Source organism: Cebidichthys violaceus, unplaced genomic scaffold, assembly GCF_023349555.1.
Source record: "Cebidichthys violaceus isolate CVI_PGR_0920_01 unplaced genomic scaffold, fCebVio1.0.p SCAF_17, whole genome shotgun sequence".
Taxonomy (NCBI): domain Eukaryota; kingdom Metazoa; phylum Chordata; class Actinopteri; order Perciformes; family Stichaeidae; genus Cebidichthys; species Cebidichthys violaceus.
This window is the reverse complement of record NW_027176340.1, coordinates 10,466,180-10,486,526: the sequence shown is the minus strand read 5'-3', so window position 1 is coordinate 10,486,526 and position 20,347 is coordinate 10,466,180. Positions and strand designations below refer to the sequence as shown.

At 42.1% G+C, this 20,347-nt stretch overlaps 2 protein-coding genes across 3 annotated transcripts in view; both read left to right on the top strand.

Annotated features, from left to right (window-relative positions):
• Positions 1 to 14,839, top strand: part of igsf21a (immunoglobin superfamily, member 21a) — a 194,875-nt gene extending 180,036 nt beyond the window's left edge. Inside the window, exons 7-10 of one of the 2 annotated variants that reach the window (XM_068712572.1) lie at positions 2,589 to 2,674; positions 5,214 to 5,406; positions 8,213 to 8,251; positions 12,531 to 14,839. In XM_068712572.1, the coding sequence (XP_068568673.1) occupies positions 2,589 to 2,674; positions 5,214 to 5,406; positions 8,213 to 8,251; positions 12,531 to 12,607 (395 nt within the window). In that variant the 3' untranslated portion in view covers positions 12,608 to 14,839. Of the gene's footprint in view, positions 1 to 2,588; positions 2,690 to 5,213; positions 5,407 to 8,212; positions 8,252 to 12,530 lie in introns of both variants that reach the window. The other variant, XM_068712571.1, reaches the window with a different exon arrangement.
• A 1,598-nt stretch (positions 14,840 to 16,437) lies between these two features.
• On the top strand, positions 16,438 to 19,604 carry klhdc7a (kelch domain containing 7A). Its single transcript, XM_068711773.1, has one exon. It carries the CDS (start codon positions 16,547 to 16,549, stop codon positions 18,821 to 18,823), a length of 2,277 nt encoding a protein of 758 aa, XP_068567874.1. The 5' UTR covers positions 16,438 to 16,546; the 3' UTR covers positions 18,824 to 19,604.
• The last annotated feature ends 743 nt before the right edge of the window (positions 19,605 to 20,347 follow it).

Genomic DNA, 20,347 nt, shown 5'->3' with positions numbered 1-20,347 from the left:
TCTTACTGTATACAGTACTCTCTTTGTTCTCTCAGGTGTGTTTGGTCAGGAAATGAAAAGGAGGTATTTGCAGTTGCCCATAAGTAATAAATCTTTCAGAGATTTAATATTGCCACATGAGACGGAGCGACAGTCTGAAAATCGACCAATGTTGTATTTTACTTCATGAATATTCACGAGTGGCTCCGTGCTCATCATACAAATGGACCTGAACCTGGCACCTAGCCTTGGGGGTTAGAAAAAGAAGTGCTACACCTCTATGGAATCATGAGACTGAATTGTATTCAGGAACACAGTGCATCTTAATATTTGAAAGTAATCCTCAGCTTTGGATTTAGATGAGCTAAGGTGTTTATTGTTCAATATCATTAGACAAGTAGTGGAATTAATTTCTCTCATTTCATGCACTGTACAGCAGCGAAAGGGGATTCAGGCTTCCTCACATCTCCCAGTCACTGCATTGCCAGACCGTGATAATCAAAGAGCAGATGCTCAGTTTCAGGAAGATGTCTGGGATCTGTGTGTGTGTGTGTCTGTATATGTGTGTGTATGGTTATTTGTATATAAATGTCTGTGTGTGTGTGTGTGTGTGTGTGTGTGTGTGTCTTTGTCTGTTTGCCCGCATGTGCATTGTTATTGTCTGTTCCTAGTATGTTGTTTGTGTCCATGTTCACCTGAAGCTCCGTTCCACATTCATCAGTTTGTCTTATCTTCATGCTTTGGGTCACCTAGTCTATCTGTGAAAGACATTACACAGTGCCGGATTTGCCCCGATAGAGCGATCCAGCAGTCAGTCAGGCCTTTTAAATTTGGCTGCATGCCTCTCCAGCTTCTCTTTTTCTACTGTTTAGGTCTGTTGTGCAGCTGGGCAGACCTGTTGATGTTTTGGCTTGGTATTAAAGTATACCTGATGCATTGTGCGCAGTTGTTTTTCTGGAGGGTATGTTTATTCTCTGACCCGTCCTTGAAGTAATAACAGTTCCTTCTTGTGAACTGAAGAAGTTGGGTGCTTAGCTGGCGGTCTCGTGGGGCCCTGGCTCATTTCCCGTGCGAAGCCCTGGCCCTCAGAGAGCGGCTGTGTTAAGTCCATCACGCTGCATGCTTCCCTAATCAAAGGTGGTGACGTAGGATGCCAACTGTCACCGTTGGAGCAAATCCCAGAAATCAGCCATCATCTTCCCCGGCCATATGCTTTGCAAGCTCTATGTGACGCCATGACACCAGTATTTAAAAATACCCTTCCGTCAGTGTGTGGGCAGTGACAAGATAGTGCTTCACACCGCCATGCCAACACTAGCCTGTGAAATGCCATCCATTTTCAGCATGAGATGGAACACTTAGACATGTTAAACGGCTCACATGATGTCGGCGGTTGGGTTGCCAGTATACGTAAATGCGTGAATGTTTTTCCTTTTAATCTTCAAAAAAAAGCTACAGATTCCATTGATTTCTCAGACTTTGCACATGCTTGGACTGCTATGCAATGACTCTCTGGACAAATGGACCAGTTTATGCAGGATAACAAGTTGTCTAGTACTGCTAAAATCTTTCCAAAATTTGAATATCTCCTCTTTCCATTTCTATTTCTATTTTATGCAATTTAAATGTGTTTTCCTTTGTTTGATAAAGGGATCATGATAAACACTTCATGGACAGTGCCACATGCTCAATCCTATTTCAGATATGACACTGCAACTCCGAATCCATTAGTATGAAGCAGGCTTGTAGTCAATGGCTGCCTAAAGGCTGTGGTTCATTAGCCACAGTGGACACTTTGTTGCCAGATTAATACCTAAATACTGAGGTAATTTGTCTGTTTATTTATTTATCCTTTAGTTTCCCTCATCAAAGAAAACAAGCACCAAGTGTGATTTATATCGAGAGTTCAAATCAAATTAATTAAAGAAGTCCTGGGGTGGACTTGTACAGGGGTTATTGATAGGATGGCCTTAGCTTGAGTCTCATTGCATGTGCTGCTCATTTCTTTTGTTTAACATATGGAACTGCACTGCGTGTAGAGCCGTTAGCTTTAGCAGGATTGTTAATCATCCCAAATCATGCAGAACCTGCTTATATGGGCAGTTATCTGTGCAGTTTAGCTGTAATGAAATAGCGTACCTTTTTATAACACCATGAAAATCACTCATTTTATCTCAACAACACAGGACAATCACCGGCCCCTCACAACCTCAGAATATTAGAATACGCCTGCTCCCTCTGCTGCTTGCGCCTCATTGTTTTAGATGGTCCAAATGAAAGCCATCTGGGGGCTACTGTCCACACCAAGACAAGGGAATTAGCTCCCTGAGTGTCCCTTATCTCACTGCCTCCACACTCCACCCGGTGCACTCCCATTCTCCTCTAGTAATGAGTATCTACCCAATTTAGTTCTTTTTCTCTCCAAGGGGAATAAATCCAGCACAGTCCTTTGGATGAAAGACCTGCAGGTCCCTCGCCTCCCGCCCCGTGACCTTAATTGACAGGAAATTGTATTTGTCTCCCTCCCTCTGTGACAAAACAGGTGTCCGGCAGGATTTGCTCTCCATGCTCAGTACAATGACCTTCTTCTTCTCTTTTTCTCTTTTCAGCTGCTCCTAAGGGTCCTAAACTCTTCATGTCCCCTACTAGAGCAAAGGTAGGGGACACAGTGCGCATCACTGTGCAAGGATTCCAGGTAGGATCGCCTGGGGTAAGTGCATGGGGTTTTAAGAAAATTAATGTTGAAACTTGTCCATATGTGCAGTCAAGCTTGTTTAACTTTCTTTTGGAGTAACAGATCTGTTGGGCATTGACATATTTCCCTGCTCTTTTCAAATATGCATACAAATTCACATTTTAACATTTTGGTTTACAGAATATTAAATATTACATTTGTTTAAGGCTGTTTTGTATTTGTGTTCATTAAAGCCTTAGATAACGAAAATCTTTTTGTTTATGAATGACTGAAGTCTATCTGATGTCCATGTCTATCAGTCTTAGCCAGCAGGCAGCCATGCTATGCTAGTCAGTGTAATTGTTGCTGCTTTCAGACTTCTTGCTTCATAATCCCAAAGAAAGAGCTCAAGGTTCCAGCAAAGAGATTGTTTTGTGTCGCTGTCATCCCCTGCCAAAAAAGACCGTGTCCCCTGTGTGAAAGGCCTGTGGATGGTCCTGATCTCTTTGATGGGAATGACACATTGAAAGCAGGCTAGGGATAGGGCTAATCCTGATATAGGACCTGCTAATGGTCCAAAGCACAAATCGCCTTTGTTCCTTCTTGATCACTGCTTCAGGAATCTCTAGGAATCATAAGTCAGATTTGTTCTTTGATTTTATTTCACTCTTCTGAGACATTTCCATGTAAAATGAATGTTCTGTATTGTTTTTGGTTTAGTGCGCCACGCTATTGAATGCACAGATTCGTACATGTGTTTGTGTCTGCCCAATGACCTCTGGATTCTTTTTAAGTTTTTTCTTTGAACAGTGTTATCATTGGTTATTATAAACAGGCTTGACTATGGCATACAGCCAGTCGGGCCCTTCGGCAGCATAGGCATCAGCGCATATGCAGACTGATCAGAAAGCAAATTTCCCTTATCCTTCACTGGAACTATCAGTTTTAGGGTTTCACAAGTAGATAAGATTGTGTGTCAAGACTGATAATTTTGCCTCCTGCCTTTCTGATAAAATAAGATGCCAGTTTCCCCTCTGGTTTATTGTTTTAGAAATATATTATGGATGATCATCCTACAGCCTGGTTTTTACTTTAACTGCCTTCCTCATATTGCTTTATGCGTGAGATTAAATAGGACATTGAGGGTTTCAGCAGCACAGTGCACAGACCTTTTTTATTTGGACTCAAAGTTATGCGACAGGAAGGTTTTACTTAAAGTCTGTTACTGTTACTAAAAGTGTTTGCTTGTTTTTTCTTAATGTGACCTTTTCATTAGAGCCTGACTCAATCTACTCATTTAACCTTGGTTATGATTTAAGCACAGGCCTTTGGGAACTGTTTTATTAGCTTTTCTTTTGAAAGGTTAGACAATTCACAACTTCAGTAGGTCACTACAAGCTGTCAAGGGCACTTTCACACCAAGTATCATAAGAGCAGTTAATCTGAACTCTGAAGTGTTTGGTTTGTTTGAGCATGTGAAATGATATCATTTGAACTTGGGTGCAAATGACTTGAAAAAATTGTCGGACACTGCTTGTTTCAGGGTAGGATTCCAAAATGGGCACTTTATGAGTCAATGGAGAGGGATGTTGACATCTGATAGTCACCGGTTGTGCTTGTGGCGTAAAAAAAGGAAAGGAAGGGCAAACAACAGTGATATTCATACTCAGCTTTTTCTTCATGCACTCTTAACTGATATGAACAGAGTTTAGATAAAGTTGCATAAGCAGGATTTGTTAGGTTTGCTTTGATTCACTATACAGTTAGTTATAGCACTTGAAGGATTCTACACCTACTTCATTCACTATGTTTGTCACAAAATATGAGGTCATATTGTTGAATTCTCAAAGCATCGCTGATGTCGTCAAATCTCTTAAATTATGAATTTAATTAGGAATAGATATCACCTTTTGTCTTGCCATATGTCAAGTACTTCTGATGTCCCAGTGAGGCGCTATTTCCTTTAATGTAAGGAGTGCTGGTAGGAGTGGTCAGTGTAGGATGATGGTGCACTTTTTGTATTGTAGAAGTGTGCGTGCGTGCGTGCGTGCGTATGTGCGTGCCTGCATGCGTATGTGCGTGCGTGCGTGCGTATGTGCGTGCGTGCGTGCGTGCGTGCGTATGTGCCAGGGATGGATTGTGGTGTTAAAAGGAAGAAGAAGAAGTAAAACCTTATACCTCAGAGGTTGAATAGTACAAGAGATTCACCCACTTCCTGTGTCCTCTTATTATCGATGAAAATGTCAACTCACTAATATGAATGAAATACTGCTTTTTGAAGAGTTATAATTTTAAATGGGGGGTTGTTCTCTGGAGGGCTCACAAATGTGAGGAGAAAAGAAACTGTTGTAAAGTGAAGTGTTGATTATTAATGCATGTTGTTAACTTGCCATTGCATTAGGGGAAAATTGGTGCTTGTATTATTCATGTATCCTTTGCGCTTAATCTCTTGGCTGACACTTACAGACTTTCTCTGCACAACCCTTCCCTCTTCTTTCTTTTCCTTTCCCTTCTCCTCCTTTGTCTCTCTCCATCCCATGTGGGTGCTGGGTGTTGATAGAATGAGGTGTTCCCCGAGCCTCTCTTCACCTGGACGCGAGTGGGGGGCCGCCTGCTCGATGGCAGCATCGAGCGAGATGGGAAGGAGCTGATTCTGGAGAGAGTGCCAGCCGAGCTCAACGGCTCCATGTATCGCTGCACGGCCCAGAATCCTCTGGGGTCCACGGATACGCACACTCGCCTCATAGTCTTTGGTATGTATGCTCAATTCAGAAACATGCACTGGCCCTGTTCCGGAGTGGCTACTACACTCGCAGTTAAACTGAATTCACATTTAAGTTTGATTAATTATGTAGAAGACAATGAATATGAAAGATTTTTTTTTTGTGACTCCACAACTTGGGTCCACAAGAATAATCTGGAACACTTACACAATTACACACTTAAATGTCACAGAAAATTACATGATTCTACAAAATTCCTTTTAATGTATCTACAGTATCTTTGAAAAATACTTCAGAGATTTATGTGACCATTTTTAGGTATGAATCATTAATGCAGCTAAGTGTGTGATTAATAAGAGATTGTATTCCTAATTGGCTCAACAACACATTCTTTTTAAGGCTGCACTTAGTGAGGATAACTATTCTCTGGCAAGGGATTTAGTCACTATTCCGTCAATGGCATGTCTTGTACTACTTTCACTTAAACACTAACAGCTAACAATGGCATCAAAGGCCCATGATGAAATCAAAGGACCTTTGTTGATGACAGTGTTAGAAGAGCACTTTGTTCAATGGCCAAACCGAGATAACCTGGAAGCTGGAATTAGTTTTTTTATTGGTGATGATGTCGGAGCTGGATTGCACACATGTTCTATTACGTGTGTCTTGCTCCTCTGGATCTATTTACTCAGGACACTCTTAGAAAAATTGGGATGTGACTTTCTGAGCCTCATCAGAAAGCTTTATCAATGTAGGAAGTTTTAATCAAATAAATTCTACTATACAGAAATTGTGATGGCAATTTGATGTGTTTGTGTCATGTTTGAATAAGTCCCAGAGTCACTTTTCCATAAAAGTCCTATTGTCAAGAACGCAAGTCTGATTTGAAAGACTTCACATTAATGGAAAGGTTAGAGCCCACAGTGTTAAATATTCAGATAACTTGTATAAATACAGCATCAGATTTCATTATTCTATCTAATGAAACATAATATTGAAGAGAAAGTCCAGTGAAAAACAGGGAGGAGCATCCCTCGCACTAACAATGATAATGAATTAAGGCTTCAACTACAAAATAAGTTATAAAAACCATCATTGATGCAGCCCGTAGAAGAACTGACATCACTTCCTTCTTGTTGTCATTATTTTCCACCATTATCCCTGATGCATACCAAATGCAAAATATCAGGCAAGCATTGCAGCTCTATCCAGAAGGGCTTTATCATATTTGAATAGAGCATTACCAAACATTCATTTAACAGAGACGTGTTTGAAGGCCAGAAAACAATGCTAAATATAAATAAAGACAGCCATGTTAAACATTCCATAGCTGAAAAGTGCTTTTGACACACCATATGAAGCCAAGTCTTGTAAGAGAAACAGGAGAAATACTTTTTTCCAATATGAAGAAATGTGACTTGCATGTAGACGCATACACTTCAGCCATGAAGTGCCCGATTAACGTAAATCAGGTCGAAACCATTTTCGTACTTCATTGAATCTGAAACAAAGAATATTGTATCCATCTTTCTGGGTTTTTTTTTAAGTCTTCAGCCTGAAACACTCCCATGAACAGGTTTTAAAGTATGTCACAAATGTACAAATTACTGGGCGGGCCTAATAACAACCCGCTTTAAGGGGAAAGTGCTACTTTAGGGAGGCGTTACCTTGGGAGGCGTTTTGCTAGGAAGAGCACTAATGTCTATTTAACACCTTGATACACCCTCAGGTGTCATCGGCTACGTGCCTAGTATGGCCCATCTGTCTGCCTGCTCCTTGTAGATTGCTTCCACTCACGCTTAGGGGAAGCAAATGGTGATTAAGTGACCTTGGCACCATCCCCTGTGGCCTTGAGATGAGACACTTCTCTCTCTGCCGGGGGCGAAGCAAAAGAAGTATTTGGGGGCTCCGCTCGCTTGGTAAAGTGTTCAATATAAATCATCAGGAATAATAGAGTATAATGACGGCTTGGTATCGAGACTCCACTGACAAGAAGCAGCAATCACGTCTTGATGTACGTCTTTAGCCACCCTCAGTGATAATACCCTCTGAGATTACTGTGAAGTGAGTCAGCACTGAGGAGCCGGGCGGTGACACACACCAACCAAACTGCACACACATGCAGACACATGCAGATATGTATGCTTATGCAAACAGGGGCAAGCAAACACGAGCGTGGATATGCAGACTGCACACATTAATTTCCCTGTGCCTCTCAGAGGAGCTGCTGTGTTAATGTGGTTGCAGTGAGACCAGAAGAGTTTCACACCGTGCTGTATGTGTAGCGTCCGCCTGCTCATATGTGAAGTCAGAAAATAGCTCACAAAGTAGAATTTAGGCGTGTTGCTAATACTCTGCAAACCCTCCTGCTTCTTCCTTTGCAATTACTTTATCCCTCCGAGAACTGAAAATACACTGTCAGAGTGTATTGTGCAGGGTAGACGTCGACGCTGTTTATTAAAGGTGGAGTCAATTTCTCCAAACCTCTTTCCCAGACTGTCTGGCCACGGCTGTAGTTGCCTGATCTCACTGCTACTAAAAGTGTCCTGGTTGTTCTGGTGCAGTGGTCTGTGCTCCCAGTTCCATTATCAGGCCCAGTGTTTCTCACTGGGGATGTTCAATTTAACACGTGCTTCAGAAACTTTGGAGTTCAACGTCATTAGAAAGCCACTATCTCTGTCAGACATGACTTATTTTTATTTTTTTTAATCTTACTCTGTATTTCTCGTGCTCATTATTCTCTTATTAAATTCTCCCTTCATTCACTGAGTCTCTCAGTAATGGCTACATATTTTGGTCATCTCACAATTGATCTTTTTGTCTTTCTTTCCAACAGAAAATCCAAGCATGATGAAAAACACACAGAATCAGAACAGTAAGTATTTCACGACTAGCTTTGAGTGTGTGTTTCATGAGCCCGGTGATTCCCGCTATATCACTTGATTGTCATATTTTCAGAGGTGCTGTTTGTAATGGGAACAAAATGTGACAGTGCAGTCTGTTCGCTCAGAAAGAAAACGTGTGCAGAAATGTGGCGCTGATCAGAGAAGCAAATTCTCCCTGACACTGTGGTTTCAACATTCAAAGTATTGAAAGGTGGATGTTGATTCTCATTCTGTCCTGAATGCCTTTTCCCAGATAGACTGCGAGAGAGTGATTCCGTCAGGATTAATCTTCAGCGATGTTCAGCAGCAGCAAGCGACAAGCCTCTCCCAATGACTAACCGAGCCTGTCACTTTTGGTTGAGTGTCAGATTATTGGTGTTTCATATGTGCAGTAGTGGCTCATTTGCGGCTTCTGAGATTATCATATGTAAAGATGAGGGATTGTCGGGAGAAGCTGCAGGGCTGTGACAACAACCTTTCCATCTCTCCCTTTTTTCTGCCACTCCCTCTCTCTTTCTCCTTCAGTCTCTCTGCCTGTCTCTCCTCTCCTCCACTTTGACTTTTCATACTCACTTTCTGTCTCCCAATGCAAACCTCTCTTTCCTTTTCATCCATTTCTGGTTGCTCTTTTTTCTTTTTTCACCACCCTTATTTCCCTCTCCCTCACTTCTTCTGTCTCTTTGCCTTCAATCATATTTATAATTCTTACTTTTCCTCTTCAGCCTAGTTTACAATCTCTGATTTAGATGCAGGCACACAGGCCTTATGGTCAGTGCAGATTATGCTGTAATGTAAAAAAGATCCGATTCTGGCTAAACGGGCACATTTGGAAGTAACCAAGACTGAAATGAGAGTGGCAACTCTACAGAAATAGCAATCAGAGTTTAAATGGTCTGAAAAACTAAATTAACCATAAGAGGAGGCTCTATAACAGCTCATGTATAAGTTTATATAAGCAAGCTTCATTTCCACTAAGCTCGATAAATGGCTATAAAATAGAAGTGTGTCTAGGTCAGTCCACCTACGTATGCCTTTATTCATTATTAATGAAAGAAACCTCAATGTTATTTTGTAAAATAAATCAATTATGCGCACTAAATACAGATTGTTACTTATGTTTCATGTAGCATGAAGTAATTAAACACCAATATTGTAATAGTTTTTGAGCTGTTGTTGATGAACTGGAAAATGAATTTGAATAGTATAATTTCATAGTGCATAATCCCTTGTGCATGTATGTGACGCCCATGTTTGTCCCAGCATACAGTGTGAACAGCTTCCCAAGCAGATGGCATGCGAGCTGTCTTTAAGCCGAGCCGCCCAAGTCAGAGGCGATATGAACAGTCTTGTAGTCTGACATTGGTTTCACTCTTTTTATCGCTTTTCCTGCTTCCTACTCCAAAAAAAATATCTTATCATGTGTCTCTCGTCCCCCCACACACTCTAGTTATCTGTCCCTCTTCCTTCTGCTTCTTGTTTTCCTCCTCTCTTTTCCCCCACCTTGCCTGCTAGTCGTATCGTTGGGATGCAAATCTGAATATGCAAATGCTATGGTAAGCGCGGGAGCAGGTGTGTCACAGCAAGGACAGAATCAGGTCAGCATGGACGCGCAGACATGCCTTGCATGCAAGTCAAATTGGTGTACGACATGGCCCCAAGAGGTCACCCCACACGTGCCTGATCGCATAATGGCTGAATAGCCAACCTCTCGGCTGGTGCGAGTAGGAAGGGCCTCGCATGTCAGTTAGTCAGGGCCGCAGCGACCGAGAAAACTATGCTTCCCATGAGGGGTTATATTCATTCATCTTTGTCAGAATTCCACTCTCCCGGACAACTTGTCATGCCGCACTGTATGGCAATGAACTGAATTCAAGACTTGAGTGAAATTGAGGACTGAAATGTGACATGTTTTCTGCCGCATAGTAATGTACTTGTCAGCCTAGGTTGGTGGAAGTATCAAGCTTGGGGTTGTCACGTCCTTGTGGGCACAGTGCATCATCTTGGCTGAGACACGGTCATGCAATCACAAAGAGAAATTGATTACAACACACAAAGTCTCAATTTATGGACTTTGCATACATTGACCCAAAAATAACGAGCAATAATCAAGTGATCACATCTGTCATTATTAATAGCGCCAAATCCTCTTACAGAACAGAGGTCAGATCAGAGACAGGAACCAGACTGGTAGGAGTGCAAACAGATGTGTCATAGCTGCGGCTAATTTTTCTCATGCAAAAGAAAGGTGTTGTTTTCAGCCGGCATTTTAGGTCCAGCTACTGAGGTAGAGACATCCTTTGTTAAAAAGAGCATGTTGCCTCTGAAATGAGTCCCAGTTCAAATTCAGGTTGGCAGAAATGCACTGAGGTCTGAGCCAAAAACTGAAGGCAGACAGATGGCTGGGCGACTTGCATCTATGATTGTAAACTGGAAGGGGACCTCAGATGATGATCTTGTGGTTGGATGAGCCCATTACAGAATGAGATGAAGTAGTTATTGAGAAGATCCAGTTGTTATTTTTTTGTTTCGGCAGACTGGACTGGAATATTCTAAGTATGACATGTTAGATTATGGAGTTCTATGGAGATTTACGTTTATTATGGAGTCAATAATAAACAATCCCAACAAATTTTTAATGCAGCCTGGTCTCACTATCAGGGCCGTCAAATACAGACACTTAGGCAGTGTCCCTCGGCGTCTTGATACGACCCTTTAGCACCTGTATGAGACGTACCGGGCTTTAAACTAACTCCAATGTAAACCCAGCTATTGATAGACAGACGAATAGTGAGACGAACATAGAATAATAACAGGAAAGTCTGCAAAGCCTGGGAGGGAATAGTGGTGAATGGGTCAAACAAAGACAGGACTTTTACTCAGCAGGACACCATTTCGTGTCCCGTGTGAAACGGAAAGTTGAGGGATTTTTTACTGATTGGTTTATATCACATGACGTTACGCGACAAAGTTGCGTTACAAGCGTACTTATTTTAAGCCAAACCATGATGTTTTTTGTCATCCTAACTAAAGAGCTTTCTTGCCTTAACCTAACTGTAACTACATTTTACAACATTTACTACGCAAAAAGATCCTGGGGGCTCCTGCCCAAGCAGCAAAATATGAACAGTAGGGATGAGATCCTGTTGTTTTATGATCCAATTAATAATTCAATCAGTGTTTCTCAGGGAACAATATTTTACTTACAAGACTGAATTACAGGGTCTAACCACTACCAGATCCAAATTTGACTCTACTGAGTCAAGCCCACACTTACCTCGTCCCAATCTTGGCACAATCTGAACAAACTATTGGTTATATCTTGTCACATGTCACAACTTTCCTCCCACAGAAGCTCCAGTCAGTTTCACAGTCCTCTATGTAAGTTGTCCACGAGGGAGCTACAGAAAACAATAGATGCATAAAGCTGCTGTCTCTGTTCTCATTCTATAATCTAGTATGCCTGCTGTGGGCCTTAGAACAACATGTCCAAAGCATAAAAAAAATCGGTCCATTTTTATCTGAGGATTCTTCAAATACTGGGAAAGAAAAGGCATCTTTGTGTTTATCGAAACTGCACCAAAGGTAACGTGGCGATATCTTTGGGTGTAGTGGTATCTCTATAGACGTCAACATTCTCCTGGATCCATATTCTTCATATATATCTACAATATATCTATATTTTTGTCATACTGATTGTTCATAATTGTATTATGTTAGTCTATTCTGTACACACATCATTTATTGCGTGTCTGTCCGTCCTGGAACAGGGATCCTTTTTTCCGAGGCTTTTTCGTAATCTGTATTTAGAGTCTAAGGATAGATGGTGACGCATGCTGTACATTTTGTAAAGTCCTTTGAGCCGCCGATCCTTTGATTGAAGGACAACCCTGCTCTCCTCTTAGCCACAGTCGCCCTTGTAAACATAGACCGTTTATAAAAAGTGGATATATTAGTCGTGACGTCACCCGTTGGTTTGTGGACTGGGGTTTTGAAGCGTTCAACATTTTGGCCGTCGCCATCTTGGTTGTGAACAAAAGTGACCATGTTTTCTCCTAGACTTCTATACAATCAGACTTATTTTTGCAACCAGAGGAGTCACCCCCTGCTGGCAATGAATCACAGTCATTGCATTTGAACAGGGTTACTAGAAGTCATGAAAATTGGGAATAATATATTAAAACACTGTTTTGGAAATATGATTTGCTGATTGATGAAAAGAAGAATGGGGAAGTGTGTCTCTGTCTTATTAATTGTTTCTTTGATTTGTAGATGGAGCTTCACGCATGGACATGCTCGGGCTAACGTGGATGGCACTTGTCCTCACAGTGACAGTGGAACTGACGTGAAACCTCTCATCCGAGACACTCTCACGCTGACACGTACACACACATACTTGCCCTTCTTACACAACATCCACACATGCACACAGAAACTGACACACACACACACACACTTTCCACAAACCCTGCAAGCCTTCTCCAGTCATCAACAGGCTCTCCATACGTCAGTCGATCAGGAAACAGTGCCATCTCAGGATGGTGCTCCACTGTTTTTTTTTTTGTTTTTTTTAATGAAATAATAACCAAGATAATGATATCAAAAGAACAACGTGATGAACATGACAATAACCACCCCCTATATAGCCCTGCCCATTTACACCCTTTTTTGTTTCCTGTCCCACGTCTGCCTGTTGATCAATAAAATCTGATGAGTTGAAATGGAAAAAGAAAAAAAAAGCTTTTGGATTTTATTTTGTTGAGTCAAGATGTCATTGGTGTTGACTGAAATGTGAAAAGTGGAACTGGCTGGATATGCGCCACCATATCAACCACACCCATCTGTTACATGTCCTGGGATGCACCTGGTTAGAAACAAGCTGATAAACCACGGGGGAACAAACACAGATGCTCCAAGAGACTTTTTTTTTTTTTTTACTGATATACAAGTATTCCTTTTTTTTCTGATGGCGCAGAATGTACAAAAGGATTTAAATGCATTAAGAAACTAAAAAAAAAATCTCCTTTTTGAGTGTATTTTGTGTACATCAGTGTAAATATTGAAAATAATTAAAGAGGTTATATGGGTGATGGTGAGGGATGGTTGCTGATATAGCTGGAGTTTACATTTCTCCACCTTTGTTTGTACTTCATTCAACACTGTTCTCAGAGATCATTCTTGGCTAAAAGGACAGAAACATTAATCGCCTTTTTGTTTCTCATTTGGGCTTTTTATATCTAGCAGTTCTCCAACGACAGATTCAAAAAAATAAAAAAATCTAACATATGTCTGCTGTTTTGGGGTTGTGGTGCATGTGACGTTTGAAGATTCTTTCTCCTTTTGGTGTGTTGCAATTGACCGCACTGCAACTCATTGTCACTGGCCTGTAATCCAGTTATTCACTTGTGACATACTATCTTAAGTGACCTACATTGTGTACAATGCGTAACTCTTACCCAGACATCTACAGTACTAGTAGGATCATTTTAGCCGCCATTCCAGGGAGGTGCTCACTCGAGGCAGCGTATGTAAACAGGGTTGTTGCATTTGTTTCATTTCACCTGTATTAAAATGGAGAGATGATAAAACTTATCAGCCTTGACTTTACTTATACCACTATGTTCGACATGTTAAGTAGTAGATGTGCATCCTCCAGTCGTCTTTGATTCATGCTACAGGTAATATACAGTTTCTAATATTGCTCTCAGGTGCATATCTAGATTATTGCAGGGATTGTTTACAATCTCATTTGATAATAATCTCACCATGTGACGGAAATTTGAAGGGCAGTCTGCCAAGAGACAGAGACTGTGTATGCCTGTTCAATTACAGGCAAACTCCAAAGATGACTTTGTTTCAGTTATTTCTTATTGCACTGTCTCAACATGGCTTTTGAAGGAAATTCTGGCTTTGCTGTTAACTTTTTCCAGTTTTTACTCTCTCACACAGTGAAGGGCAGCTTAACGGGGAATAATCCTGCATTTTTTGGACCTCACAAGAATTGCATTTTAAGCTATTCTAAGGACACAACGTGTATTAAGGGATTAATCTTTAAACCAGGTGGGAAGTAAGAGGGGAGATTTCTAAAGCTTAGTCGAACAGAAAGGGTAGACCTTTCCGTTTGGAATATCGCTTCACCTTGCCAAAGTACAATCCATATTCCTGCATTCTGGAGATGAGAGCTGCATAGCACAAACATTATTAAGAGTCAGTCATATGCGCTTTGAATTATTCCAGTGAGGGAAGCAAAAGCGCAAATCCGTGTCCTACCTACAGTATAGCATCATAACTCAGCTGTCATTTTAATTTTGATTCAAGAGGCACTTCTGTGCTTTTTTTTCACTCGTTTTGCATTCAAGAGAGAAAAAGAGCTCCATTGCCATTTCTGGATGCATTAGAGAGTGTGCAAATTGTCTCTATGTAATCATCATGCCAACAGAATAAGGTCATCATAACTTTGTGTGTGTGTGTATGTGTGTGTATTACAAATGTCCGCAAGTTAATAGTAAGTATGAACATTTAATGTAACTTCAAATTCATAAAATGACTTCAAAGCTGTCCTGGACCAGAAACATCTGACAGGCAATAAATATGATCCTTTTAAATATGTGCCCTTGCATATTCTTTAACTTGCTATTCAAGCCATCATCGTGAAGCGTTTAATTATTCCCCTCGGTAGTAATGGTCCTTAATTATAGGGACATCAATGTAAAAACAAGAGCAAGCTTTTGTGTGCACACATAAAGAAATTGTTCTGCTTGCCCATCATAAGTCAATGTCGTTCAGGTTTATTTCTGAAAAGGTTGGATGAACCTTACGGATAAAGTTTTAGCAACCTCACTTTTATGAAATTGTTTTATTTCCATAACGAATTGATGACTCATGAAATGGGATGGTCAGAAATTATTAACCTTTATTTTTTACTACATCACTAACCACTATAGTTATACAGGGACAGAAATACACAGGAAAAACACCTTAAACGAAGTTTCTGTACTTGTTCAGTAGTGTGTTGCGCACCTATCATGGATGGCACAAGCAAGAAGAGGTGAAAGTGCCACACACCAATGCACATGACTGTCTGTCATGTTTATTTTTCTTTCACAGCAGTGTTAGTAGTTCACCTGAGCTGGGAGCAATGGCGAGGATAAGAAGCAGCCTCTTTGGCCCATCTGTGAATTATTCAGTACTCAACCATGCCTGCCGAATCCGGTTTCCTTTATGCCGTCTGCAGGCTTGGCTATCGGATGTCCAAACAATGCCCATGTCAGCTAGGACACCTGACACGCCCTCTGAGTGCAGTTAAAATAAACACTATTCTGCTGTTGACCGCAGACTCGCTCAAGTGTGTTATCAGCAACAAATGACAGCCTGACACAGGTGACTGAGAGACATGGCTCCCATGTGACATAGATGTATGTTTGCATCTCAGTATAGCATGTGGAAATGAATGACACTGTCAGGTTTCTCTGTAGACACTCTCTCCATCTGGCTCAGACGGTTATCTGTGTTATTTACAGTCCTGTGTGTTTATAATACCAAGTGACTGCACATTTTGTTGTTCGACAGCAAGCTTCAGCTTATCTTAGGAGAGATTCATTCTAGCATCTGCGCTGGCACAGAAAAGGACCTTTGATCTGTGGCATGGCTGTGCAAACAGATGTATCCTGGTTATTAAGTATTTGATAAATGTCACCTATCATAACTCCCCACCCCTTATTCAAACCATGTCTTCCTCCTGCAGATCACAGCTGTGTGTTACAGACAGTTAAGAAATGTGATCTATCATAATGTTTTTACAGACATTTTCAGAAACTGATCTAATAAAGTATGACATGAGCCACTCCTGTTTGCTTAAACACATAGCAAAAGATGAGCTGACAACAACATAGCTCAAACAAAGTTAGAATCAGCGTGTATTTAGAATAAGAGTTCTTAGATGCTGTTTGGCTATTTATGGGAAAAGTTTGGGCGAATTAACAAACAGCATAACCAAATATTGATCTATGAGGTATTTACATATTCTATGTGTGGTTATTGAATCGGCATCTGACTTTCCACAGGTGGTGCATGACCAATGCCCCGCCTCTGTAGAGCCAGGGATGCAAATAGTACCTCGACAGGTATCATTTTACACTTGATCCTTTGGCAAAGAGGCACAGTCATCAGATCACGGCAGCTCCTTTACAAAGAAAACCAGACAGCATGCCCCTGTCAACTGAGACGCATTGACAATAACATTCAATAGGATCAGTCAACCAATCGTCACCACCATCAGTGCTGCAGCTATGCCAATTGCGGAGCTTTCGGGACTCCAATTCGACATGCAGCTGGTGTTGAAACTGAGTCTCTCTGTGGCTGCGGTGCTGCTGGTTTCATGGGCATACAGGTTCTACAGCTCCAGGGAAGCACAGAAAATTCAGCTCTACGTCAAAGACAACAAAGAGCCAGAAAATGCAACCTGCCAAAACTGCAAGACGACACTGCGATGTCAAAGCTCACCAAAACATGACACAGATGATGTGGGCAAGCGACCCGGATCCTCGGACACAGACTCAGCAACTGATGACCTGGCATCTGACAACACCAAGGAAACGCCAGCAGAAGCTCGTCCATGCCAAGCTGAAAAGAACGAGGATGCATTTAGTATGTCATATAGAACCCAGGATATCAGCATGAAAGGAGACAAACTCACTTGTCAGGAGCAGGCACAGGTTTCCACCAGTAATATTTCATTTGGATCTACTTTGAACTTTCCTTATCCAACTGAGAGTGGGATGGCCAGTGCAACGGGGCGCCGCTCCCCTTGCTTTTTTCAGAAGCTGGAGAGCAGTGTGGGTGTGGGCAGGGAGTTAAGGCAGGACTTGGAGCACCAGGGGGCCTATTCCAGCTTCCTCTCCAAGGCAGAGATCAAAGTGGAGGATGCGAACGTTGTGCTGGAGGGAACGGGAGACCAGATTGTGCGTGGAAAGATATATGATTACTATGTTGAGTCTTCCTCTCACTCTATAACAGACTCGAACACCGTTCTGGGTCAGTATGAGAGGAGCTCTGAGTCACAGTCTGTGGAGCTTGGAAGTCGTGGCAGCAGCCTCAAAGAATCCCCATCCTCTCTAAGCCCCATCATCATGCGTGATCTGGTTTTACCACAAAGCCCTGTTGAGGATCCCTCCTTGCTGGGAAGCCTCAAACTGAGGCACCCCGCAAGGCCTGTACTCCTACGCAAGGAGAGCTATCTGTCTGCAGCAGAGCAGTCTGAGCTTTCCATCCCCTCTCTAAATACAAGAGTCTCAACTCCAAAGACTCACTCTGTGGCCCCAACCAGCAATGAGTCCATCTCTCACTCAACAGACAGCAAAGGCTTTAATGTGGGAGAGGAGGAAGATGTAGAGACTATAGCAGCATTTTTACACCCTCCAGCAAAAACTCTCGACGGCACAGATTTGGAAAGCTTGAAGAATAAACTCGATCTGGGTAACTGTTTGGAGACGCTGTGTCTGGCCAAGAAACATGGCCAGGCCTCTGTGCAGCAAGCAGCCCTGGGAGTCATGTCAGACAACTACCTCCAGGTGCTCAGGGACCCCAACCTTTATGGGCGGCTAATGGCTGGTGAGCGGGAGCAAATCCAGAAGCAGAGGATGAGAGGGAGAAGGTTTGTCATGGTGGCAGATATGGACCCTCAAGACTGGGCGAGGAACACAGGCGGGCAGACACCAGAGACAGGGCAGAGGAGGACGTCCAGTGCGATGTACTATTATGATGACTACAAAGACGCCTGGCATACACTCTGCCTGATCCCACAGGAGGTCATCTCTAAAGCCTGTGCCATGTGCACAATGGATAACTACTTGTTTGTGGCAGTGGGCTGCCAAGGCACAGAGAGAGAAATGACGCCCTCAAAGCAAGTGTTTTGCTACAATCCTTTGACATCAATTTGGAAGGAGATCAGTCCTATGAATGAAGCCAGGCCCCGCTGCAAACTGGCAGCACTGGAGGGCTACATCTACGCCATCGGAGGGGAGTGCCTCTCCTCAGTGGAGCGCTATGACCCACGATTGGACAGATGGACGTTTGTGGCTCCACTGCCTAATGATACATTTGCCGTGGCACATCACGTCACAGTGAGCAGGGGAGAGCTTTTTGTCTCTGGGGGAACTCTTAGATATATGCTGCTGCGCTACAGCCCCAAAACCAACAGCTGGAGGCCAAGTCTGTTGGTAGGCAGCAAAGACAGAACTGCAGATATGGTAGCTGTGGGGAGATTTCTGTATCGGTTTGATGTTAACCCACTGCTGGGTGTCAGTGTGTACCGCTACCATACAGTGGCTCGACTGTGGTACGAGTGCGGCTCCAAAAGGCTTCAGCACTGCCCCACATTTCAGTGTGTCATGTTAGACGGCAAGATCTATTGTATCAGCCGGCAGTTCACCATGCGGTTCGAGGCTGATGAGATCTCCCCAGGTTTCAAAGATGAGAATATGGGTGTCCTCTCTGCAGCGAAGGGCATACTTTTCCCGTTTGTCCTTTCACTGCCTGATAAGAAACCTCGACAGACCAGTGTGTGAAGGAGGATTCAGTTTTCCATTAATGATAAGATTAGGTGGTGATGGAGTATCCCCAACAAGAGCATGCTTTACGTGAAGTTTCTTGTTGACTGAGTGGGTTTTGCTGTATGCTTGACCCAGCCCCAAATGTTACTGCAAAATTGCAATCACTGTGTTGTCTTTTCTTTGAGGTGTTAACCTTTCCACAAAGCCACAAAGCTTCTATTTCCTACTTTATTTCATGAATTGGGTGTGGCACAAATAATGTGTGTTCCTTATGTCACGGCCCCTGGCAGTAGATGCAAAGTATCAGACTCCTAATGGTAACCAAACTACTGTTTGCTTAGATTTACGGATGAGCTGCCATGTAAATTGTTTGCTTCTTTGATTTGCCACTCCCTCCTGCCATTAAGTTAGTTTTATATCATCCCAGATGCTTAACCTCTTTAGATAATTTATAAATAAGACTTGGAGTAAATGAGCTCATTCAACTCTAACACATTACAGAGATTTAGCAATATAGTGGTAATCTATCACTGTGCTCCACTGTGTAGGGCACACATATAACTTACACAGTGGCCTGGATACAATGCAATTATCTACAGTTGCTCTTTAAATATGACAGGATGTAAATGGGTTTGTCATACAATACAAATAGGTGGGCTTCTAAGCATTTGCCACTACTTTTGAAAATCTTCCAAGGCTAAGACTTGCTGTTATTGTGGGGATTTTAGTCACTCTCCTTTGGAGGCCAGAAAGAAGTGTATTTGTTTTAATCTTTATTGAGCAAAGTCTTTGTTCGTGTACCTACTAAATATATTTGTTTTGTTTTCTATTGTTTTATAAACATCAAAGAAATAAATGAATGTCATTCATTGCATATTGAGCCACAATTAATGAACACAGGTATTAAACCAAATGACTATTCCAGTATTTGTGTGACCTATAACCAATGCTAGAAAAACACATAAATAACACAATAACACTTTTAGTTTATTTTGTGTTGAGCAATTACATTATGAATGGAAATATGAATGAGAATGCTACAAGTAATCATTTCTAAGTTCATCACTAATCAAGTTTTTCACTGTAATGCTGAGGACTTTAAAGACACTGACGTGTTCAAGAGAGTGACGTGCTGCTATAGCGCCATCATGTGGCTCACAAGGCAAACTCAACAGTGTAAGACATGTTAAGCTCTCGACTTCCCACAGCGCCGAGGCGTCATGTGACATGCAGGCATCAGCCTGCATGTCACATGTGACTAGCACTGTCTAGCTAGCTAGCTAAACAGTGGGTGAGACAGAGGGCTTCAGCTGCACAGGACGGCAGCAGGCAGGTGGGGAAAAGGGAGGCAGATGCAGATGGTTGACCATCAAACATAAGCATCTTTGATTCTCCCTAATTAAACACTTTGATCCCCTGTAACAAAACACCAAATGGAACAGGAGATAAGACACTTCCCTTCAGATGTTGCCTGGGATGACTCATGGCCTCTGGTTTGCCTCAATGCCCAGATCAGTTCTGGCATCAACACTTGATTTA

Coding starts and splice junctions, on each gene's coding strand:
- klhdc7a (XM_068711773.1), top strand. CDS start 16,547: ATGCCAATTGCGGAGCTTTCGGGACTCCAATTCGACATGCAGCTGGTG.